This window comes from Haliotis cracherodii, unplaced genomic scaffold (genome assembly GCF_022045235.1).
Source record: "Haliotis cracherodii isolate W230 unplaced genomic scaffold, xgHalCrac1.p SCAF_7, whole genome shotgun sequence".
NCBI lineage: Eukaryota > Metazoa > Mollusca > Gastropoda > Lepetellida > Haliotidae > Haliotis > Haliotis cracherodii.
Genome location: NW_027266330.1, coordinates 26931715 through 26957925, shown reverse-complemented (window position 1 = coordinate 26957925; position 26211 = coordinate 26931715). Strand labels below are relative to the sequence as shown.

At 40.9% G+C, this 26211-nt stretch overlaps 1 protein-coding gene across 2 annotated transcripts; it reads right to left on the bottom strand.

Moving 5' to 3' along the window:
- Positions 1–2551: 2551 nt before the first annotated feature.
- Positions 2552–26082, bottom strand: LOC139448262 (uncharacterized). Of its 2 annotated transcripts, none has more exons than XM_071229790.1 (16): positions 26025–26082; positions 23206–23346; positions 21600–22127; positions 20314–20451; positions 18269–18472; positions 16451–16955; positions 14698–14825; positions 12060–12633; positions 10447–10540; positions 9572–9681; positions 8101–8258; positions 7076–7198; positions 5636–5894; positions 5077–5234; positions 4032–4154; positions 2552–3456 (listed from the first exon to the last, which is right to left on the bottom strand). In XM_071229790.1, exons 2-16 carry the CDS (start codon positions 23326–23328, stop codon positions 3445–3447), a joined length of 3237 nt encoding a protein of 1078 aa, XP_071085891.1. In that variant the 5' UTR covers positions 23329–23346; positions 26025–26082; the 3' UTR covers positions 2552–3444. The 2 variants fall into 2 exon arrangements, with proteins under 2 accessions (XP_071085891.1, XP_071085890.1); XM_071229789.1 differs by having other exon boundaries at positions 25967–26029.
- Between the last annotated feature and the right edge of the window lie 129 nt (positions 26083–26211).

The window sequence follows — 26211 nt, the reverse complement described above, 5'->3', positions numbered from 1 at the left end:
TTATGCTGTGGATCGCGTAGATGTCTGCCTATATTCACACACGAATATCCAATCATTTCTAACAGTCTGCTTGTTGACTCTGTGTTCATTAGTCATCCACTGCCTTCCAATTATCTTAATCAGCTCTCTGTGTCCATCAATCAATTTACTGTATAAACTTTGATGTTAATAATTGTTTGATCCATCACTTGCTTGATAAAGGTGTTAGGATCTACACCGAAACGGCGCACTAATTGTAATAAAGAAGTTGTTCATCCATAGAACTTGTCTTACTTCACACACAACATTGAAATTCTTAAAAAAAGGTTTTAAACGGCAAATAAAAAATAAAATACTAAACACGCCCCCGTGTAGTACCAATTTAATGCAACTCGTGAACAGTTCTGGTACCTGACTCGCTTTCGCTCGTCAGATACAAGAACTATTCATAAAATTGGTATTAAACGGGAGCTCGTTTAGTATTCTATATGTATAACGACAGTCCCTTTTATAGAAAAACATGTACGCGCTCGAGAAGAGAACGGCTGACATCGAGGACAATGGTTGGCGTCAACTTTATTTATTTCAGAGACGGTATGACATCACGGAAACGAGGGAACACTGGACTAACTGGAGCCAGTCTGCATGCAAGCAAAAATATCATGATAGTGTTCGGCAGGTTTCCCTGCCATGAGAGTATGCTAAACTTCCATTTAGATAGGCATACCGGGATAAAACACAAACTGAATTTACGTTTTTCACAAGACTCGTGAAAACAGTTTTGACAACCAAATATATATGCCAAGTGATTGTCACTTTTATATTTTATGATGGAGAAATATTTCATGAACATAGCAAGATATTACCTTGTTTCGTCTCTCTCCTATAAGTTGTCGCGCATAACTTGCACGATAACTTGCATACCCGTGAAGACCCGGGTTACAATTGGCCTTCAGCAACCATTCTTTTCGTAAGAGGCGTGGTCAGGCTCGCTGATTTGGTTCGTGCATATCATAGTATTCCAATTGCGTGGATCGATGCTCATGAAATCAATCACTGGACTGTCTGGTCCATATAGCTGAAATATTGCTGAGTGCGTCGTTAATCAACAAACAAACAAAACAAATATAACTTGTACGGTGTCAACTGATTTATCTTATCCCAGAATATTTTACATAAACATGTCTTGCAACTTGAAACACGGCTTTTGCAACACGTGGCGTGAAACACTGCAGAGTGAGAGCGTGGGGACTGAGGTGACTATAAACAAACCAGTGAATGCATGATAGTTCGAGCACTGAACCAATCCATCGAGGTATACAATGACATTCAGCCGGTGAAGCAAGCTTCACATTTCTCTCTTAGAGTGATTTAAGCCTGACTTATGGGGCCTTTACACAGGATGGCGACCTTTGTGCCTCCCGTGTGCGACCATAAAATTTGCCAGGTCGTCGTTGGAGGCTCAAAAGAACCTAGGTCGTTCCAAGGTGTCACACGGGAGGTTCAGGCATCGCCATGGACACCATGGTCACCGTGAATTTTTTAACATGTTCAAAACAGTCGCACAAGGGTCGCCGAGGAGGTTGGTTGCTCAAAGGTGGCTCAAAGGAGGCAGAGGGGAGGCACAAGCATTGCCGTTGTTGCAGAATGAAGGCACAGTGGTCGTCGAATTGTCGCCAGGTAAAAGATGCGTTCAGGTGCATTTTTTTCCCGTCAATCTGGGCGATGCTTCTGTCTCCCTTGTGCCTCCTTTGGGCGACCACGGCAACCCTTGAGACACCATGGCAATGCTTCTGCCTCTTTTCTGCCTCCTTTGAGCTACCTGTAATGCCTCCACAGCCTGCCTATGAATAGAGGGCTTGTACCTGCAGTGTTTCACTGTGGTTGCAGACGCTGAACAACTCGAGCAGTTACTGCTGAACAACTGCTGGAGAAGTTACATGGAGACATAATTTTCTGAGTTCAGGCGACCATTGAGCGTCCTGGCCAGTTTTTAATCGCTCAAAGGTGGCACAAAGGTCGCAGCCCTGTGTAAAGGGGGCTTTAAGCATCTCCCCTCTACTTGGCTCAGAACACTCACTCACTCCCCGTTGGGCTCCGATCAACCCTACACACTATTCTGCTTCCCTATATTCCAGAGGATATTATAATTGAACACTCAATGTTCTTTACATACGTGTTTCCTGTTTCCCCATAACCTGGTGCCGTCTGAAGTTTCGATCTTCTGCTGATCCCTGTTTAACTAAAGGTATGAGCATGTGTATAAATTATATTTTTCGTAAACTAAAGAAGATCTTCAACATATTGTTTCGAAATATAAAAACGAACGTGAATATGGTGTTTATTCATTGCCGAACATCCAATCATATAAAAACAGTCCAAATTATTATAAAGAACCGACTTCTGTCTGTGAACAGACGTTGGCTATTGTACATTTTACATGTGGGTGAGTGATTGAGTGAGTGAGTGAGTTTCTGGCGTACCCAAGGGACGCAACTCTGCACAGCGAATCGCGGCGCCTCAGACGACTTTTTAAGGAACTGAAGATCAATGTACATTTGGATTGATTGGCTTTAACATATATTTATTCACAGAAATAGGATAGGGTACAAGTCACATGTGTAAGATGAAGTGCTAAGACTTTGTTCTGCCTCTAATAATGTTTGATATTTTACTCATCAAAGTTGACTACACAACTACACATATAACTATATCATAGTACAAGTGGTGGTTCCTACTAGCCTCGGTACTTGTGTCTTGCCACTGTCAGTCTTGTATACACTAGAAACTCCATCATTCCTTGAGTCTATCGTAGAGCACACCACCTCAAGCCCATGGCAAATGTTGCACACCTTGTCAAACTAGAAACATTAGTTTTTGTAACACGCTCAACTGGTTTTCCACCTGTCCTTTGCTCGATTAGCTGGCTGAAGTAGTTGTCATGGTTCCTACACAAGAGGCACTATGTATTCGTGGGTGATGGAGGAAGCTAGTGTGACAAGTTTGCATTGAGGATGGTGGCTTGCTGTTCCTATTCAGCAGTCCCCTCTCCAAGCTTCAGACAAAGAGCAGCATGCTTATCCACCAACACATCTCCATGAACAGGATTAGTCCTGATTTTGGAGTCCAGCACATTGGATGCAAACAAAGTGTAAATAACCCTCATTTGTGAGGGTTTGAATGCCACAGCTGTTTTGAGAAGTGTCCTTGTACAAATACCAATAACCTATCAAGTGTCACTCACAAGCTATACACAACTTCCAAACTTTCTACTTGACTCACAACAAAACTGTTTGGAAGTCATGATGACTGCTAGATTGTGTGGGCAGGGAAAACCCTGCGAGTCATGAATTTGGTTATTTCAATGGCTATATATGAGTATTTGTTGTCCACATTTTCAGATCTCTCCTTCGAACACTCTTGACTGCCTCTGATTAGTCCCTTCTCACACGAAGAGTTCACATCTCAATGCTGAACCTGCAATATCAAGTAAACAATCATTTCGTGAGACATTTCTGTACCTGTTTTCATTTGTTCCTAGAGCTCTATTTTTCAAAAATCTTGTTCTCATTTATCCAGGTTTCTTAGGTATCAGGGTATCAGCAATTATACAGGGTTAGAAACTAACAGTTTTTGGCCACTAGTCCTTATATGTTATGATAACATATAGCAAAACACTTAAAATGAGCCAATTTCTACTCGTCTCTTAGGATACCTTTACTATTGTCAGTTTGGTAAGGACTACAGCAGCGCTAGAAATTGGCACTAGTCCTGTAGTCCTTACCAAACTGCCCAATAGTAAAGGTATCCAAAGGACTAGTAGAAATTGGCCGATTTTAAGGGTTTTGCTATATGTTATCATTATAAGGACTAGTGGACAAAAACTGTTAGTTTCTAACCCTGTACAGGACTAGTGCCAATTTCTAACGCTGTTATACCTACCAAAAAATTGTTTATCATTAAATAAACCATCAAAAGTGCCTGTGATTATTACTGTTGCACATATCATTACAGCAATGCTTCGAACACGTCGAGTTTCTTATGTAACTTACAGAATAGTTAGGATGAAACTTCTTGATGTGAAAGAGGAGACTGCCGTTTGTCTTAAAAACACAGTAGCACATTTCACACCAGAACATTGGTTGACGACCATCACTGACCACATTGTGCATTTGCTGAAAAATAAGAAAATTATGTGAACATCTTAAGGTCAATTGACTTGTTCTGTAGAAACAACATCCCATACATCCATTACACTAATATTAAGCCTTCACATGTAGATATGAATTCTTTTTATATTTGGAAATAATTAGAAGAATGTCTTATCAATAGATGACAATATGAAAATGTTGTAATGTCAAAATTACTGATTCAATCCAAAAAAAGTTGTTATGATAGATAATTATCCAACTTAACATTCAGTAAATGTGGTTTCAAAATTTTGCCGACCTGAATACCATGTTTTTTTCAAAGGCAGTGAAAAGTCAAAAAGATTTGCAGGTTCCAATCCTATTTGACAATATTTTTCAACCAGACCATTTGCCACACACACACACTCACAAACCATTAATTATCCCCCGCCTAACAAAGTTGGCGGGGGATATAGAAACAGGCTCCGTCCTTCCGTCCATACGTCTGTCACGTTTCGTTTCCGGAGCATAACTCAGAAACCGTTCAATATTTTTTCATGAAACTTTGTAGGTCTGTCAAGTACATGCTGAACTGGTGCCTTTTGCTATTTAGAAATTTTAAATATTTTTATTTTTTACGTTTCCATGGCAACAAGATAGACTTAGGTTCTGTGAGGGTAGGGTTCGTTTCCGGAGCATAACTCATAAACCATTCAATAATGTTTCATCAAACTTTGCAGGTCTGTCAGGTACATGCTGAACTGGTGCCTTTTGCTATTTAGAAATTTTATAATTTTTTATTTTTTACGTTTCCATGGCAACAAGATAGACTTAGGTTCTGTGAGGGTAGGGTTCGTTTCCGGAGCATAACTCATAAACCACCTTAGTGGCAAACTCTTGTTTTACAACAGTGACGGTCAAAATGTATTCAGGGGCCTGTAGGGGTCAATGACTTGCTGAGTCCTACCTTGACATGTAACTGTCGATGTTCATCCATGGCAAAGGTCATGGGACAGAAGCTGCACCTGAGAGGCTCCTCCCCTGTGTGGGTGAATATGTGAGCCTGTAGACTGCTCTTCTGTAGGAAACCCTGGCTGCAGATCTCACACTTATATGGACAGGCATCTGAAATCAAGACAGAAACGTACATTTTACATTAAATTGTATATTTATCATGTTTATATACTTATCCTATCTAACTAAATGCATGAATTCCTTCTTTCGATCCTTGGAAACATGCTTGAATGAAGTTTCCAGTTTCTGAAATTATTTTATCCGCGTGTGTGAGTGATTATGGTTTACCGTTTTACGCCGCTTTTAGCAATATTCCAGCAATATCACGGCAGGGGGACACCAGAAATGGGGTTCACACAATGTACCCATGTCGGGAATCAAACCCGGGTCTTCGGCATGGCGAGCGAACATTTACCCACTAGGCTATTTTATCTGAACACATCCCAGCATCACTATGGTCACCACCCAAACAAATGGGTCCTGCACTGCAAGAAGCAATGCCACAAGCTCACCTGTCTTGTTCGATATGCTGGGGGTGGGGGTTGCTGCCACACTGGGGGTTGTGGAGGTCCTCGGGGGTTCCCCGGTGGTCATCTGGGGGATGAGTGCAGCACTGGCTCCACTTGGGCCTTCGGTGGGTACAGGGCGTTCAGCAGGGGCCATGTTATTTGTAGCTACTGGTTGGGTTTGGCTGATCTGCTGTGGAGACATGGCTGTCAGAGCTGGGTCGCCTGGTTGGGTGGGGGTGTCGCCTTGGGCTGCAGTCTTAGTCTACATAAAAACAGATTGGTATTTCTAGGTGGTCGAAGGGTTGTTTTTTGGGGTTTTTTTAACACCGCACTAAGCAATATTCCAGCTATATATATACACAATTGGGACACAATGACATGCATCAACCAAGTCAGTGAGTCTCACCACCTGATCTTTTAGTCGCCTTTGATGATAAGCATAGGTTACTGAAGATCCTGTGGTTTAAAGAATAGCAATAACCTTTACAGCTATCATGGTTATAGAGCCAAGCATCACTCAGCAATATAAAACCGTCCTTTTAAGATCAAACCAACATTTAATAACAGCTATAAGTAGGACTGACCATCCTTGCAGAACAAGCAAGAAAACAAGACATGTCACCAAAATCCTTATGGCCTGAAGAGTTCATAGAGCTGGAAAAGTACAACAGATTTGATTTTCATAGCTGATAATGTTAAAAAGTGATCAAGTGAGTGAGTGAATATGGTTTTACGCCGCTTTTAGCAATATTCCAGCAATATCACGGCGGGGGACACCAGAAGACCCCAGACCCCCCCTCCAAAAAAGTGATCAAGAAAACTTGTACTTATTTCAGCAGTTTTGGAGAATAAGATGAAAAACATCTCTTTCCTTCAGTCTCATTACAATCAGGCCTTAGCTCTCATCACTGCTAAACAAAGACCTGAGAACATCCCCCAACGGGTCACGTCAGAATGACCATTCACCCCACCAGTGTCGTTACCTGATCAGGGAAGTGACAGTGGGAATGGGTTTTCTAATCATGGTACTCAATGGTTAACGACCGTTATGGACTGTATGACCGATTCCATCAAAGTCATTGTCTATATCTAGCTCCAAAGGATCAAAACTTGAAAAGGAGGAGCCCTTCCATAGCCCATGGGAAGTAGTGCAATACAATCCCAACCATCTACTGGACATTTGAAGCAATAATTTTCAAAGTGTAGTCTGGAATGGAAGTCGCCGTAAAGCTTGTGAAAGCTGCTTTCTGATTGGCTAATATCGACTTCTTGTTAATCATTTCAGTGGTCGGTCAATGTGCATAAAAGGTCATTCTGACGTGACCTGTAATGGGATGTCCTCAGATTTTTGTTTAGCTGGAGCGAAAACTAAGGTCTGATTATAATTAGATTGCTTTTCTTTCACCCTCACTTAACTCTTGACAAGAACAATGACAAACTTACCGAGCCATTAGGATGGACCCTTCTGATGTGAACATTGAGGGTTCCCTTTCTCTTGAACACACAGCTGCACATCTCACACTTCAGGATGGGGCGACTGCCATCATCCACAACATTGTGTACTTTCTGCATGAAAAAAGCATCAACATGATCAAAACAATAACATGTTTGCACACAACTTTGGCACTTATATCAATTAATACACCCTTAATACTCATGGTTTTAAAACAAAATGTCTACCACACCATCTACTGGATCTATAAGAGTTTGAGTGAGTGAGTGAGTGAGTATGGTTTTACGCCGCTTTTAGCAATATTCCAGCAATATCACAGCGGGGGACACAAGAAATGGGCTTCACACATTGTACCCATGTCGGGATTCGAACCCAGGTCTTCGGCGTGACGAGCGAACGCTTTAACCACTAGGCCACCCGACCGCCCCTATAAGAGTTTGAAGCTAAGGGGGAAGCAGCTTCAGTTTCTTAAATCCAGGCATCCCCTAATCAATGCTAATCTTCAATGTGAAACATTTGTAACTGTAAGCCATACTTTTTCACAACGTTCATCGTCATAATACTGTTTGTAGTATCATGTTTTATTATTTGTTTTACTTTAATAGGTATTACGTAAACTGAATATTTGGTTTAATAGTTTAGAACAATAGAGTTAGTGAGTTGGGTTTAATGCCGCTTTTAACAGTATTCCAGTTATATCATGGTGCTGACAAACCTAGAAACATAATCGGGGCGAACCGGGAATCGAACCCACAATGATAGGTTTCTGTCACAATGATAGTGTCCAAGGGACGCAACTCTGCAGACCGAATCACGGCGCCTTAGACGACTGGGCCACCTGTGCCCCCTAGAGCTAAATAGTGATAACATGTAAGGAGTCCCCCTCCCATCAATCCTGAAGTTCTTCTACCCACTTAAAGCCTTTAACATTAGAGAAGCTGGGCTTGAGCCGATTTCTTCCCTTGCCACAGGGGTATGTTCTGGGAAATATTCAGTGTAATATCTCTTCCCATACCTCTGCATGTTTGCGCCTGTGATCATCCACAGCAAAAGTCATGGGGCAGAGTTTACATTTGACAGGCTTTGCTCCAGTGTGTTTGCACATGTGGGCCTGCAAACCACTCTTCTGGACAAAACCCTTGCCACAGATCTTGCACTTGAACGGATGTTCACCTGCAACAAAGACACAACAGCTTTCAATGAGTGTGCAACACAGGTTTTGCTATAAGGGGGCTGCAAATATAGACCAACATACAATATTAAACTCGTGGTTTCTTTCCCATCCCAAGCAAATATTGGAAGTGTTCAGTCCAGGAAGCAAAAACTGAGGTATTATTCATCCAGCTGCCCTTAGTGTTTTGTTTGTTTGTTTGTTTGTTTGTTGTTTAACGCCACACTCAGCAATATTCCAGCTCTATGATGGCGATCTGTAAATATTCAAGTCTGGACCAGACAATCCAGTGATTGACATCATGAGCATGAACTACACAATTGGGATACGATGACATGCATCAAAATAGCCAGCGAGCCTGACCACCTGATCCTGTCTCAGTGAGCCATATGCTATATATATTTTGGCAAGTCAAATTCATGAGTCAGATTACTTTCATTTCCAAAGTAGAAAGTCAGGGTACACAGTAATCTACTCAAATCAGTTCAGGTTATTCTAAAAACCCTTTCAGGATGTTCAGAGCCTACTTTACACAAACAAATTGAAACATATGAAACAGCTATGCATCTATGTTTGTTTGTTTCTTAACTAACACTCAGCAATATTCCAGCTAGCTGACAGTGGTAAATAATCAAGTCTAGACCAGATAATCCAGTGATCGATATTGTGCGCAACGATCCACACCATCGGGGTACGAGGACATGCTATCAACCAAGTCACAGCCTGACCACCCAATCAATTGGTCGCTTCTTATTGCCAGCATAGGTAGCTGGGGACATCATGCAACACAGAATCTCCATGAGGGTCCTCGCATCTACGTCAGTCCTACGCCAACATCAGCATGATCTTAGCTATGGACGGTACGTTACATCTAAAGTGTTAATGCTTCACACAATATTGGTTGGTTGTTTGGTTTGTTGTTTAACGCTGCACTCAGCAATATTCCAGCTATATGACAGCGGTCTGTATATAATCAAATAATCAATAATCAAGTCTGGACCAGACAATCCAGTGATTAATATCATGAGCATCGATGCACGCAATTGGGATATGATGACATGCATCAACCAAGTCAGCGAGCCTGAGCACACGATCCCGTTAGTCACCTTTTACGACAAGCATAGTCACCTTTTACGGCAAGTATGGGTTGCTGAAGACCTATTCTACCCTGGAATCTTCACTGGTCTCACACAATATTGGAAAAATAGCTGAACAATTTTCAGTGACAGTGATCCAGTTCAATCACTGCGAAAAGGAAATGATAGAGTCATCAGAGAATTGTACATGACTTTTTCTCCAGTAACATGCAACGTACCTGTGTGTATTCTCTCATGTCTCTGCAGATTATCCAGCCTCTGAAATGTCTTGGCACAATAATTACATTTGAGCAGTTCAATATTGGTCTTGAACATGGGCTCAGATGAGCTGCAATGAAACAGAAAAGTAACTTGTATGAAATTACTCTCAAAACAAGTCCATGTTAAAGTATGGGAATTATGTTAGCATCGATACTAGGGCAAGACATCAAGTAAGAAGAAATCTATGATGCTTTGTCAGTTTCATCATGATCATACAGGAGGACATCAAACTTGGGCTTCAAACACCAAACCTGTGTGTATTGCGTGAGTGAGTGTGTGTGCATGTGTGCCTTCCCATCCGTGTCCCATTATTTGGGAGAATTAACCTAACAGCGAGTGAGTGAGTGAGTGAGTGAGTGAGTGAGGTTGCTATACGGCCTGTAAATATTTGAGTCTGAGTAAGTGAGTATGGTTTTACGCCGCTTTTAGCAATATTCCAGCAATATCACAGCGGGGGACACCAGAAATGGGCTTAACACATTGTACCCATGTCGGGAATCGAACCCAGGTCCTCGATGTGACGAGCGAACGCTTTTACCACTAGGCTACCCGACTGCCCCTATTTGAGTCTGAATTAAGACAATCCAGGTATCAATATTGTGAGAATGGTGTGTAATCATGGTAATGATCCTAGCCAACAGGGTTCAAAGCCACACAATGAGCCAAGTGAGGGAGCCCGACCACTCCATCCATTACGACCCCCTTACGACCAGCACAGGTTGCTTGGGGACACACTCTAACCCAGAATCCCCACAGCTCCACATGGCCCATTACACTTCAACTCAATGTATTCAGTGGAATATTCCGTTACATTAAAAACACACACACTTACTTGACTTTGAAATGCTGCTTCTTGTGTTGTCTCAGCTGTGCTAGGTTAGTGAAGACTTGTTTGCACTCTTGACATGAACACTCTCTGTTGATATCTGATGTAATACAACAGGCAGGATCTTAACTTAACCATACATTACGTATAACACACAATGCCATTTAGCAAGTGGTCAAATGTAACAAATATTATATCTGGCAAAACACTTTCTTAGTAAAGTACAGATTCTATTTCTAATACTTTTTGGAGTTGAGACCCATCCGTGGCTGAGTGGGTTAGATTGCTGACTTTTGTGCTGGTGATTAGGTGCCTCATTCTAGGAGTGTGGGTTTGAATCCTGGATGGGACTCAACTCCCAAAAGGATGCGAATCTGTACTTTACTAACAAAGTGTTAATCAAAATATAACATTTGTTATACATCACGTACATGGGCCGTATACTGCATCCATGAGTTGTACACACATAGAAAAACTGAAGTGTGCATATGATGCTGTCCCCTAGCTTGTTTGTTTGTTTGTTTGTTGTTTAACGCCGCACTCAGCAAATATTCCAGCTATATGACGGCGGTCTGTAAATAATCAAGTCTGGACTCTTCCCTAGCTAAGTGATGGATTTCAGGTTGATCAGTTGATGTCGTCATGGTCAAATACAAAAACAGACAGACATATTATCCAACTGAAGTACAAAACAATTTTCATTCCCATTATAGGATCCGAGTGAGAAGCTTGCTGCCAAACTGATGAATCCACTTAGGGCCATGTGACCTTCAAAACACAAAATAAAAAACAACGCAAAGCCAGCACACACAATTTGTCTCAATATTTTTTACCCCATAATCATGTATCTGATACGCCTGACAAACATTAACAATGTTTTGTTTGTCGTTTAACGCTGCACTCAGCAATATTCCAGCTATATGACGGCTGTCTGTAAAATAATCAAGTCTGGACCAGACAAACCAGTGATTGACATCATGAGCATTGATTCACGCAATTGGTAGAGATGACATGTATCAACCTAGTCAGCGAGCCTGACCACCTGATCCCGTTAGTCGCCTTTTACGACAAGCATAGTCGCCTTTTACAGCAAGTATGGGTTGCTGAAGACCTATTCTACCCTGGATCTTTACAGGTCCATTAACAATGTTTGTCCGTATGTTTGTTGATTAACATGATTAAACCTGCACTCAGAAATATTCAAGCTGTATAACGGTGGTCCATAAATAATCATGTGTGGATCATACAATCCAGTGATTGACATCATTAGCATTGATCTACACAATTGGGATACGATGACATACAAGCCTGACCACCCAATCCTGTTGTCTTATGACAAGCTTGGTTTGCTGAAGACCAATTCTATCCTGGATATTCATGGGGACCATTATATATATAGAAAGACAGAGGATTCTGACATAAAAAAAACTTAGTATCATGACACAGAAAGTTACAAAACTGTTGATGGGGCCATAAACAATGATTACTCATTATATATATCATAGGCAGAATGGCAGTAAACATGTGATGTGATCAGGTGCCCTTTTGCTTAGACAAGCACCATTATAATTAAGTTGAATATTTAATATTCATTAATACAAATGAATTGTTCAACTTACATGTGCGCTGGTACTTTTCACTGTATGTGCTGGGGTCGGGGAGGTTCCTCTGTACTAAAGATAGAGTCCATCGGCTCTGAAGTTCATCAATTGTTCTTGGCGGTCCCTTGTTGACCTCATTGACCCGAATTGTGATTTCCGACCACACCTGCTTGAGGTGTGCATCACGTGTTGGGTCATTTTTCCTGAAGCCTTCAAAGAACTCCTTATATTTGGATATTTGTTCCTCAAACACTTTTGCTTCTTCCTCTGAAAATACTGGTGCATTTATAACGCTTTTGTGTATCCTACGTTGAGACTTGGGCTTTGTGGACCGTGTCCTTGTTATCAAAGTGGAGACCCATTTCTTCTGCAGTTCATCTATTGTCCAGTGAGGCCCGTCACTGACCTCATTGACACAGTCTGCAATGTTCCCCCACACCTCTTTAAGCTTGGCATCGTGAACTGGACTACTCCGCTTAATATTTTGAAAGATGGTTCTATATTTTAAGATTTGATCGGCAAAAGCACCTGCCTCTGCTTCAGAGAAGTCCCTTGGGGTGCTAGTTTCTGCATCCTCATCTTCATCCTCCTCCTGAAAGTCAAAGATGGGGCTTAATTAGTTAATGACCGGATTGATTGACTAGTGATGCAATCTGACTAATAGGGCTGTTACAATTCACTCGCGTATTCGGTGAATCGAACCGTATCTATTCAAAAATTGAATCGTTATTCGTGGTCACTAGAATCAAATATTTATGGTACAGCAACAAAACTAAAAAGGCAGATTTTTACTTGAAGTTGTCTGTGAATTGTTTATGAAAGCTTCGGTCGAATCCCGGATGGGATGCAACTCCAAAAAGTACTAGAATCTGTACCTTACTAAGAAAGTGTTATCCCAGAACATTTGTTACATTTGTCCATAAGAGACTTCTCCATGGCTTATAGAATATACAAGCCATGCAGTAGTCTCTTGTGTTGGTCATCTACCACTATACCCTGGGTAAATGGATGATTGTCCATAACGATCATAACTTATTTGGAACCCAAAGGTAGTGTGGTAGCGGGCTATCACTGTTTTTATTTTTGCAACCAAAATGTTCATTTTAGGTTTTGACTAGCTGGGAAGCTGTTTCTATCACTGATGACATATGAATGAAACTAACAATTAGCATGATTAGGTCTGTTTTTTAATACTGCACAATCCACTGAATGAGACTATGAGCAACAATTCAAGCTAACTTGATCATTAATAATCATGATTGATAATAATAACAACAACCTGCTCAAAGCGCTATATTATTACCCCTGTCATTGGATTATTGTGCACTAGATTTCATTCTCAGGCGTCCAAGATTATTGCACTTATATAGCAACGTGCATGTATGTGTGTGTGTTTATGTGGCTGCTTGTACTAGTCCGGACTGATGCCGATTTATAGTGCTAGCACACTGAGATACCATGCCGCAGTTTAACATGAATACCCCACTCAGACACAGTTTACTGACTCCGAGCCGACCAGACCTTGTTTTAGCCCCTTAATGCCGAGCGCCAGACAGGTGTAACAACAAGTACAATCTTTTAACGTCTTTTGGTACGACGCGACCGGGGATCAAACCCCGGACCTTCCGCTCTCTGGACAGGCGGACGCTCTACCACTTGACCACGGAGGCAGTCCATTCTCAGCATTAGGTCAACAGTTATATTACCATCTCATCCTACCGGGTACCCAGTAGTTGCTTGGTGAACAGGAGAGGCATGTTTTGAAAAAAGTCACATGCAAAAGGGGAATATAGGTGCTTCAGTGTGGGGCAGGACTGAAGCCATTGAAAACCTGAGTAGTCACACTGTCATCCATCCAACGTCTCTCCACGACCAATGTTGCTTAACTACACCTGACTTGTGATGTGTGGGCTGTGCACAGGAACACGAGCCATCACATAATTACCACAGTAGCCCAGTAGCAATTGGGATCGATGACATGCATCAACCAAGTCAGCGAGCCTGACTACCCGATCCCGTTATTCACCTTTTACGACAAGCATAGTCGCCTTTTACGGCAAGCATGGGTTGCTGAAGACCTATTCTACCCCGGAATCTTCATTGGTCGATGATCAGAATCAGGGCCCAGAATCTACACATGGAATTAATTCACGAAAATAAACAATCCCCCACCAATATGACATGTACGGTTGTGTAGAAGGCATTAGCCCTCCGGAAATAAGCAATACTGCTATTTTCAGTCATTTCTTTTCAGAGTTGTTGCTATGGAAACTTGAAAAATAAAGTCTTAATACCACTAGGTCTAGCTATGTGCCAAGTTATGTGAAGAAATATTGTACGGTTTTCAAGATCTGCTTCGGATAGGAGCACTACCGCTATTTTTTCAAAGTTGTTGCCATGATGGAAACTCGAAAAAAAGTTGTTTTCTTAAAAAATCCCAAACTATCAAATGGAACCAACTCACCACTAGACCTATCAATGTGCCAAGTTTGGTTAAGATATCTTTCATGCTTTTTGAGTTCTGCTCCGGAAACAAAATATGAGACGAACAGACGGACCGACATCATCCATTTCAATACCCCCCTTCCACTTTGTGGCAGGGGATAATATATGTGGAGCTATCATTTTCTGTGAACTTAACAAACATGTTTCGTACATCGTCATCATCATCATCAGGGGTGACATCCCCCCCTTCAGGACAGGGCACCTTGCAGGCGTGGGCCTGTAAACTGCTCTTCAGGACGTAGCTCTTGCCACACAGTTTACACCTAAACGGATGCTCACCTGAAACAAAAACACAGCATGTTTCACCACATTCTCTGTCTCACAAATTGTTCTCTCCAATAATATACTGAAATAATTTGAAAAAATATAGTGGAGTTTGCCTCTTGATAAGTAACAGAGACTGGAAGCCTGTCTCCAGGTATGACAACGTGAATCAGGATTCAAACTCAGACAACATTCACGTAATGTTGCAAGCCTTCAGGCCTCACTACCACATACCAATTTCTTTGGTTTCTGTCAGTTCACGCAGCAAAGTTCTCTGTCAAAATGTTCTCATGGATGATATTAGACTTGCCCAACTGGTTGTTTACTGCATCCCTCACCATTATCTTGTTAAATCAAAGAAATTCCTTTTCAATACCTATATGAAGGTCTACTTATAATAATAATAATAATAATAATAATAATAATAATAATAATAATAATAATGATAATAACATAAGAAGAAAAAAAGTGCATTTATAATGCGCCAGATTACATTCACCAAGTGGACGTTCATAGCGCTACACTATGATTACCCCGGTCAATGGATCAGCGTGCACTCGATTTTCATTCTCAGCTCCCTGGGGAGTATACAACCCAAGCTGCCAGTGAGGCGCTTAGAAGGTTAACAGCCACATTACCATTTCATCCTACCGGACACACACTCTCTGTGGGTGAACAGAGGCACATTTCAGTGTGGGGCAGGACCGAAGCCCTACAAACTCTCAGGAGTCAAGCTGCTGAACGCGGTCACCCATCCAACTACTCTCCCGAGACAAATGTTGCTTAACTTCACCTGATTTGTGACCTGTGCACTGTGCACAGGACCACGTGCCACGTTTACTCTCAGAATCCTGGCCAAATGGCAGAGGCAAGGAGGGACATTTTAATCATGCTTCTTGTTGTTTGGTGAGAATTAAGTGCATATCTAGTATGTGGGGCAATCTCATTAGAATCAGATCTTAGTTCTCGCTGACGTGACCGTAATGGGATGTCCTCAGATCTTTGTTTAGCGGCAGAATGAATGAAAACATTCTTATAAAGACTATTAACATGATTCCTTAGCAATTATCTAAGTTAATATGAATATCAACATAAACAATAACAATAATGGTCCACTTCTGAAGCACATGACTCCACTCATTATTATTAGCCTGGTCAATGGATCAGTGGTCACTCGATTTTCATTCTGAGTTCCTTAGGAAGTATACAACCCAAGCAGTTTGTGGGGCACTAGAAAGTTAACAGACACATTACCATCTCATCCTACAAGGTACCTACTATAATCTAGGACCATATATACTGCTGGCAGTCCCTTTTCACTTTGAGACACCGACATCATATTCTACACTGCCCTAGAATGTGGATAATGCTCATCAGTACTTATGCACGGAATAGTTGGTTGGTTGGTTGGTTTGTTGTTTTACGCCGCACTCAGCAATATTACAGCTATATGACGGCGGTCTGTAAATAATCTAGTCTGGACCAGACAATCCAGTGATTGACATCATGGGCATCGATCCACGCAATTGGGATCAATGACATGCATCAACCAAGTCAGCGAGCCTGACCACCCGATCCCGTTAGTTGCCTTTTACGGCAAGCATGGGTTGCTGAAGACCTAATCCTCCTCAACAACTTACAAGTACGTTGTGTCCTGGGGTCTGGAATGTTCCTCTCCACCAGAGCTAGCGTCCATCTGTTCTTCAGTTCATCGACTGTTCTCCGAGGTCCCTTGTTTACCTTGTTTACACAGTTGGTAATCTCCACCCACACCTCTGTCAGTTCGATATCACGAGTTGGGTCATTCTTTCTGACATCTTCAAAATACTCCTTATATTTCAGGATTTGTTCCACAAACACTGTAGCTTCTTCACCAGATAGCACATCTGCACCTAGACAATTTTGGCTGAATGTAGTTTGAGCTTTCTGCTGCAGTTCATCGACTGTCCTTTGAGGTCCCTCATTAGCCTCGTTAACACACTCTGTGATTTTTGTCCACACCTCTTTAAGCTTGGCATCATGTGCTGGACTGCTCCGCTTGATGGTTTGAAATATATCTCTGTATTTTGTAATCTGTTCTGCAAAGATTCTTGCCTCCGTCTCAGAGAAGTCCCTTGGTTGGCTTGGAAGGATGGGATTCAGATCCTGAAGAATATACATAAGAGGGATGGAGTGAGTGAGTGAGTGAGTATGGTTTGACGCCGCTTTTAGCAATATTCCAGCAATATCACGGCAGGGGACACAAGAAATGGGCTTCACACATTGTATCCACATCGGGAATCAAACCCAGGCCTTCGGCGTGACAAGCGAATGCTTTAACCACTAGGCTACCCAACCGTTCAAGAGGGATGGAGGTAATAGCAGGTTTCGACATTCTATTCGAGAACAGAGCTATAAAAACACTAACTTTTCAAACCCCAAACAGTATGGAAACGGTCATTCCACTTGCAATATTGCCAACTCAAGTTTAGATGTGGTAATGTGAAATGGGTCTTGACGTCACATTCAAGGTTATTACATGTATATTTTGTGTGAGTGAGTGAGTGAGTGAGTGAGTGAGTGAGTGTGTGAGTGAGTGAGTGAGTGAGTGCATCCGTGCGTGCATGTGTGTGTGCCACACGTGTGGCTGCTTGAACTAGTACAGACATATTCCGGTTTTATCATATTTATATGTTGCATACTGATATAACAGATGTTAACATGGATACCCTACTCAGACACAGTATTCTGAGCCGACCAGTGGTTGTTTTCATCCCCTTGACGCAGAACACCTTCAGGGCAACATCATATACATGTGCTGTCTTTTCTTGTATTTTGGTATGACATGGCTAAGGCCCTGTTCCACAAAGTGATTGTAGCGTTAAGTTGATCGAAAGTCTGATACTTTAACATTGACTTACTACTGTTGTAGCGTTACGATCACTTTGTAAAAGGGGACCCCGGGTTTGAACCACAGACCTTCCTCACTCTGGGCAGACACTCTATCTACTAGACCACAGATGTGGTCCTCAAGTTCAGAATGACATATCTTGTTCACTGGTATTACATTTTTCCATCAGCATGATTAGACCAAACTATTTTATGTCCCTACAAATAATTTTAATTATCCTGCGTGAAAAAATAACTCAAGCCTCTTCTTATTCATGGTTGGTTTCCAGTTTACAAAGATTGAAATAAAAATAACTTTCATAAATAGGTTATTTTTAAATACAAATAATAAGTAAGGGGAAATAAAGAAAGCGAGTGCTTTTTGCAATGACTTGTGTCAAATGGTTACTTCTCTTCCCACATTGACTTTTTTGATGATTTTCTGAAAATAGTCAAGAACGATTCAGGATCATATGAAAAGGGAGATAACTCATCATTCATTACATGGTTTGCAAAGATCTGAAGTTGAACAGTACCACAATATACATGAACACGTGAAAGAAGATCTTTGTTAACACTACTAAATTTACCTTTTCTTTGTCTTTTGCAGGCTGTTTTCCTTCAAACATCCAGGAAAAATATCTCTTTCTCAACAGAGCCTCCTTGAAGATGCTAAGATTTGAAGGCTCAGCCTCTTCTTCCTCTGACTCGGCAGAACCCTGCTGTGTGCCGCCACGCTTTCCACCCTTACCCGACTTTCCGCCCGATCCATCCTTCTTGGCGCCAGGCTTTCTCTGTAATTACAGCATCTCTATAGCTAAAGCCTTGACATGACTTCCCATTATAGGATTTGCTCTACGATAGAATACTGAATTGTTGTGCTGGAGGTGAAGACAGGGAGGACCTTGTGCAGGTTTCCACTAGCCATAATTTATTTCTTGCAAAAAATTTAATACTGTTACAGATTTTGTCATATAGAGAAAACTAAGGCTTAAAAAAAGATTCTCAGGCAATTACTTTTGAAAATACAGTGGGGAGGGTGCTTTTTTTTGTTGCTTGTTCTCGAACTAGTATGTAACCAAATAAACAGTTGTGTACCATCAACCTGGGAAAGGGCCTCCTCCCTACATACACAAGCATACAAACTCGTACTGCCACCATGACCATAACACAAGATGTGCAGTAAAGCAGTGCACATGTAAAGGGAAGTAACTGTGTGCTATATTGGATCACATTGTTTTAAAGCATTAGGATTTTTTACATTTTTTGAAAATGAAAATGAAACTGAAACGGAGGCGGACTTTATGATGAAGCCTGAGAACCAAGACTATTATTTTGTTCAGCCTTATAGTTGTTCGTCTCTTGTATGACCTCAAGGATGCATGTTCAAGTGACCACCTGTTTAAAAGCATTGAGAGCCCAAGGATGCCTTGTTGACTAGGAGAAGTTGTTGCACTGCTATTGTGTTACCAATAGATCAGTTAAAACCAGCGGCAGAAACTAACATTTTGGACCACTAGTCCCTATAATAATAATATATAGCAAAACCCTTAAAAATGGCAAATTTCAACTAGTCCTTATGATACCTTAGCTACTGGGCAGTTTGGCAAGGACTACAGGACAAGTGCCAGTTCCTAACACTGGTTAAAACAGTTGTGTACACAAATGTACACAGAATTGCAATACAACCCTTGTGTATCAATATTTTCTGATACAGTCACAGAATAATTAACATATTAAAATATAATTTGTTCGGAGTAGGCTCCTATTTAGACTATGTTAACAGCACAAGCTTCACCATGTGTGTTCACGCTGTTAACATAAACATTCTATACTGATTACTTAATAGGTAGTCTCATTTATACATACTACCCATTTTGCAATCTGAAGTCTGGATTATTGAAGACGTACCATTTGAACAGTACAAATATATATAATTTGGGACCCAACAGCTCTCCGTATTGTGATATAGTGCAATATGATTAACGTGCTAATACACAACCCTACCTTGTCTGCATCAGGAAATCTTGTTGTAAGTTCAAGTCACACTAAAAATAATTCAGTTATTCATGATAGAAACTTGAGTATCCCTATGTTATGCAACATTGTCAACACAGTAAACATGCAGTGGAGGGATCCTTGAAGTTTGAATGTAAAGACTCCATATTCTTTTCACTGATAAACTTAACATAAGGGTCAGATGGACCCCTCGACTTTCAGGATTACTGTATTCCACGTAATAAGCGCCCCGCTCTAATAAGCACCCACAGCAATATTTGCTAATATATTGGCACGTGAACAATCCCAATTAGCACCCCTTCCGATTGATCAATGTAGACTTATTCATTCGTGTATAATATGCACTCCTGTGTTATATGCACCATTAATTATGGGCAATTAAATTCTGGTTTTTTTCACCAAAATAATTTTTAAATTAAATTCTGGTTTTTTTCACCAAAATAATTTTTAAATTAAATTCTGGTTTTTTTCACCAAAATAATTTTTAATTTAAATTCTGGTTTTTTCACCAAAATAATTTAATAAGAGCCCCCTATTTCTAATTTTGAGAGCGCCCTGGGCACTTATTACGTGGAATACGGTAAGTCTTACATGATACAGTTTTATGGGTACTCACAGCTTGAGGGTCATAGTCATCGAGGACACCGTCAAGGTCAAACTCCTGTCCGTTATGAAAGAACCTCTCCTGTACAAACCCTCGGCCTCGCACACTGTCCATGTTTGGGGTGACACGTCTGTATTTTGCTGAGGACTCCTGGGGAGAAACATTACAATTCAACTCATCTTGCCAACATCAATAACATGTCAGACACAGGGCTTTGCCTTTACTTACATTGTGGGGCCCCCCAATAACTAATTTCAAGAGGCCTTGCAGGCAATAAGAGTGAGTGAGTATGGTTTTACACCGTTTTTAGCAATATTCCAGCAATATCACGGTGGGAGACACCAGAAATGGGCTTCACACATTGTACCCATGTCGGGAATCGAACCCGGGTCTTCGGTGTGACGAGCAAACGCTTTAACCACTAGACTACCCGACCGCCCCTGCAGGCAAGGTCCTGTAAAGTAAGGAAACGGTGTAATGTACTGTACAGTTTGATAATTACTTTAAGAGTCTGGAATGAATCAGTGATCATGTGGACAGTTGTCATGATTGAAGGATGAAATAACAGACAACCCCAACAGTTGTTGATACGCTGTAGGTACAATAAAAAAGTATTGTGCGCCCATCCTCTACATTCGTAGGACGCACATCTGTGCATTGCATGAAACCCTGCAGCTTTAAAAAATCATGCTAGTCTGCTTGCCCCTGACTACAAAGTGTGTCAAGGACAAGTAAAAATCCAACAATGGTAGTCCTCATTGACCACCAGCATTTGAGAGCTATGATTCTGAACCAGTACCCAATGCCTCAATGTTTCTACAAATTTGAAACGACTTAACTGACACAAAAAGTAAACAAGCCAGACTAGCTAGCTATAAGCTCTGAGAATAGCAAAATAAAATTTCTACTTGTCCTCTGGAGTATTCTTGGGTGGGTGAGCGAGTGCGTGCATGCCTGTCTGTGTGATTAAATGAGTGTGTGGTTTAACGCCACTTTCAGCAATATCATGGTGGGGTCACCAGAAATGAGCTTCACACATTGTACCCATGTGGGGAGTCAAACCCGGGAATTTGACATGACGACATAACACTTTAACCACTAGGCTACCCCATCCTTATCAGAGCAAAAGACCTGATGTTAAAGAGATTGGGTCAAAAGCTGCATCAAAAGAGCTCTTCAGAAGCTGTGTTCACGGTATGGATCATTCTCCTGACCACAATAACATGCAGTGACAATAACCATGACAAACAAGGGACAACAGGCTGTTTGAAAAATCTCTCCACCTTGTAAAGACTCACCCCTGTTGGTTCTTCATCAGTATCCTCCCGTTCTCTCTTGACCTCAACAGGAAGCCGCATGGAGACTTCTCTACCATTGTCTCTGCTATTGTCACTGCCATCCCCCTGCTCTCCCCGATCTTTACTGGTGTCAGTGGAACTCATCACAACTGATTGAGCCATGTCTTCATCACTTCTGCTGTCATCATCTTTATCATCACCATCATCATCATCGTCATCATCTTGTTCAGCCGTGGCATCTTCCATGGTGTCATCTGATTCGGTTTTGATCTCCACAGGGTCAAGAATTTCTCCACTGTCGTCATCTTCCTCTTCCTCATCATCATTATTGTCATCATCATCCACGCTCTCCTCTGATTCTGTTCTAGTCTCGGCAGGAAGACATGGGGTTTCCCTGTTGCTATCAACAGGATCCTGTGGTTCAGCTTTCACGACGACAAAATCATCTATTTCTCCCTCCTCTTCATCTGAAGACGGCCCCTGGCTGCTGTCGTAAGGATAGCCAAGGCCTGATGTGGCCTCCAGACTCTGTCAATGACAATTATTGTTCAGTTGATCATTAATATAAGGGTAACGCTATTTTTCCGGGCATTATCATTTGCAGAAGCCTGAGGTCTTCCATAACTGCCCGACGAAGGGGGAACTCAACATTAAACCCCATTTCACCGTCTTGAGGGTTGCATCATACAATTTGAAAAATGAGACCTCCTAAACATGAAAATCTTCAGTTTGAATTTCAATTTCTTGCGAAATACCAGAATATGTTGCATGCGTTATTTCATCAGTAATTTGTTAGGAACCTGAATAAAGAAACCATTCCCTGTACATTTTAACAATTTGGTAATTGTCTGCCCTTTTGCCAGTTGTTGCTATGGTCATGCATAATAGACATCTCATATACCATTCGTCACCACTCGCCCCTTTCCTTCACCTGCAAGAAGACTCGTTCCCCTATCGATGAATGTTATGTGCGAAAATACGACAAACCAATCAGAATGCGTGTATGATTTCAAGTTCTTTGTCAAAGAATCCCTCAGAAATAATTTTTGATTTTACATGTCTTGCACCTAAAAATATACCCAAGACATAGTTAAATGTGTTCAGTCACTTGTATAATTCTGCACGTCCCGATGTGCTTTAAATTGCATCTGAAATATATATAATATATGGGGAAATATATGTGAACCACTACACAACGAGTTGACAATTGTTTTAGATATGCCCGTTTGCACTAAGTAAGACAGAACCTGGTCACAAAAATGGCCACGAGAGGGGCACAAGTCGCTATACGGCTTGTCCTGGAATAACACAAGTTGGTCACGAATGCTCATATACAGGAAACTGGTCGTGAATAGCTTCACTTCTTCCATCACAGGAATCAGTTGCTAACTTCTGGATATCATTTTTCGATTTGACTTGACACTTAAATGTAAACTTTAGCAACAAGATGAAAATATGCATGATTTTGAAAAATGCAATTTACCGGTATTTTCCAAATGTTTTGTGATACATATTCATTAATATTTCATATTGTGGTATACTGGTAATGCTGCATACCTCTATAACAAATTACACATTTTCTCTCAATCTGTGGTTTAATTCTCACCTCTGTCTCCTCCGGGGTGTAGGTAGTGTTAGCCTTGTGTTTGGTGAGGATATCAGACTCCAGCGTCATCACCATGTACTGGGTGGGTTCCACCCTATCCTTGTTCTTCTGTTTCTGCTCCATGGCAAGTTGGCTACCACACTGAAATGTGTTCAACAATGTTATTGTCACATGTTGTACAAGGTGAGACGGCAGCACTGAATATGGCTGAAGGGTGATATGGATTTTCTAGAACGTGGACTCACACAATGAACTCATGCAGTGAACTCACGCAATGAACTCATGCAGTGAACTCACTCAATGAACTCACACAATGAACTCACAATAAACTCACACAATGAACTCATACAATCAACTCATACAATCAACTCATACAATGACATGCATCAACCAAGTCGGCGAGTCTGACCACCCGATCCCATTTGTTGCCTCTTACGACTAGCATAGATGCCTTTTAAGGCATGCATGGGTTGCTGAAGACCTTTTCTACCTCGGATCATCATGGATCATGGATGGTCATTAAGCTGATAGAGACAAGTAAAAGGCACTGGCCCCATTCTGACCAGACAAAATCACATAAACAAGATACTTCTACTTCCTGAGCTCAGAAGCTACAAATTGTCAGCACACCTAGACCTCCACCACAGGGATTCTTTTCATTTCTCAATGCTTATATTTTAGTGTTAAATCCAGTGGTAATTTAGGACTTCATTCAACCTGTTCAGTGCTATATTGTAAAATTTAGTATTGAACATATGAAGCCATTTTCTTTTAACCATGTTTACTGGTCCTGTTCTGGTTATCAGTGTAACCTAAGCCCAAGAAAAAAAAGCTACACACAAGACAATTAAGGTATAACTAAAGCTTTTTGTTTTGTTTGTTTCTTGTTTAAAGTCGCACTCAGAAATATTCCAGTTATATGACAACAGTCTGTAAGTAATCAAGTCTGGACCACATAGATGAGCAGAATAATTACCAGACATTGCTGCTTATAACATGTATTAAGGCTCATTATAATACGTATGGAGATTGTGAATTCAACTGGACATTTTCTAATACAACCTTGAAACAAATCTGCCTATATACATGATATATCCATGAGTTATCAGTTTTTGCTTCTAAGCCTTGACAAACAACATTATTTTAAAGATTTCATTTTATATTTACCCTGAAGCATATATTGTCAATTTCTTCATGTGATGTACATAGTTTGAGAAGAATCATCACTTGTCGCTACTGTAGCCATGGTAGCAGATGAGATAAAAATAGTGGCTTATGTATTAAAAAAATCACTATTCGCAAGTACAAGTATACCTAACTCTCCAAATCGGACACCTTCAAATTCTGATTTCGGTGAAAACCAGACTTTTTTCTGGTCCCCTCAAATCATTAAAAAATTAACATTACTTAAACTGACTTACAACTCTCTAATTCAGACTTTTTACACTTCAGACTAAAATTAGAGTCGCAACAACCAATTTACTATTGAAAAGAAACTGTCCAAATCGGACTGGACCAAACCAGACTGGATGTGCTCTCACTTTTCAGCTAAAACAACAATACTAATCCTGCATATAATCCTATTGATATTAACACTTTTTTGTCCGCTAAGCTAATTAGAATTTACTCAACCTGCTAATGAGAAACTCAGCTTAATGAGATTAACTCAGTGTCATGAATGTGTTAATAAATAACAGTAAATACAGCTTGTCATTATCTATTCCAAATCTCAAAATTCCCAAATTCTATATAAGCAACCCCTAACCCCCCCTCTTGGCTTGCACAGACCACTTTCGCCCCTTTCGGAAACACATTAAATGGCCTGTCCGGGCCCGTGTGCGAAATACACATCGGTCGGAAAGCGCACGTTAAATCTCCAAAGTAAGTAAGTAAATAAGTCATTATCAATTGTAATGGCTGATCAACCGGCAAAGAAAACCTGTATCTAACTTACACTTGCTAAGAAAGATGCTTTAATAGAGGAATTTAAGTCAGGGCCAAAACAGAAAGATTTAGCTGAGAAGTATGACATCAGTACCACAAGCAGCAGCAAAGAAAGATGAATGATCGTTGCTCTTCGTTTTGTCTTCAGTACTCTGTGTAATCCAGACCTCACCTTAAACTGTCTTATTTACCATTCCCAACAGATCCGAATTGGACAGATTCCACAGTACATACAATGATCAGAGATGTGACAGTGCGAGAAAATGTATACATGCGAAATCTGATAACATGAAGGCTTGGAAGTGCATAAGAATCTGAGGATCTTAAACTTTCTTTTGCAAAAACAATCTGGATACAAATGGATTTGATATTGTTGATGGCACACCTAGAATAATGGATCCCTAAAAAAAGTCAGGGTATACTTGAACTGTTCTTATTATATCTCACGAACAGCTATTTAATATTACCATGAAGCTGAATCCTTGTGTGCATGGTGTTAGACACATTTTATGAAGGTGCTCCAAGGCTAACTCAATAAACCACGAAAACCGGAAAAGGACATATTCCCCAAACTGAAATTCAATAAATTCACCGGATTTCTATAAATCAGAAGAAAATTATTCTAAATGACATATGGTTGCAGAAGATTTCGTTTTTTTCATGGATGTCGATACTTGTTAAAATCTGACAGAACAATGATCCCTGACAGTGCAGGGCACGGCAGACGGACTGGAAAATCCCCCGCTGACTTTAATACGAGGATGCAGAATGTGCATAATGTTGTCTTAAATCAATTAAAAGCTAACACTTCACAAACCTTCATTCGCGCTAATGCAAATTTGAAACAAAAGCATAAATTAGAAGAAAAACTGTACCCTCCTCAATCATCAGTCTTCGCTTCGTCAAATCAAGTGCCTGAGCTTCCGGTTTAGTAGGCACGCACTGAATAGGTATTGTCCGCTCACTAGTTAATTAAAGGGAACGGTGACACTTCTATTGAGCATTCAATAATTTTAAGCATAAGTAGGTAATCCTAGAATATTCTAGATGAGACATCAGAGG

Coding starts and splice junctions, on each gene's coding strand:
- LOC139448262 (XM_071229789.1), bottom strand. Junction 22,128..23,205: donor ACACCCCGGAGGAGACAGAG/GTGAGAATTAAA, acceptor TGTCATTGACAG/AGTCTGGAGGCCACATCAGG. Junction 10,541..12,059: donor TGAAAAGTACCAGCGCACAT/GTAAGTTGAACA, acceptor GTATTACATCAG/ATATCAACAGAGAGTGTTCA.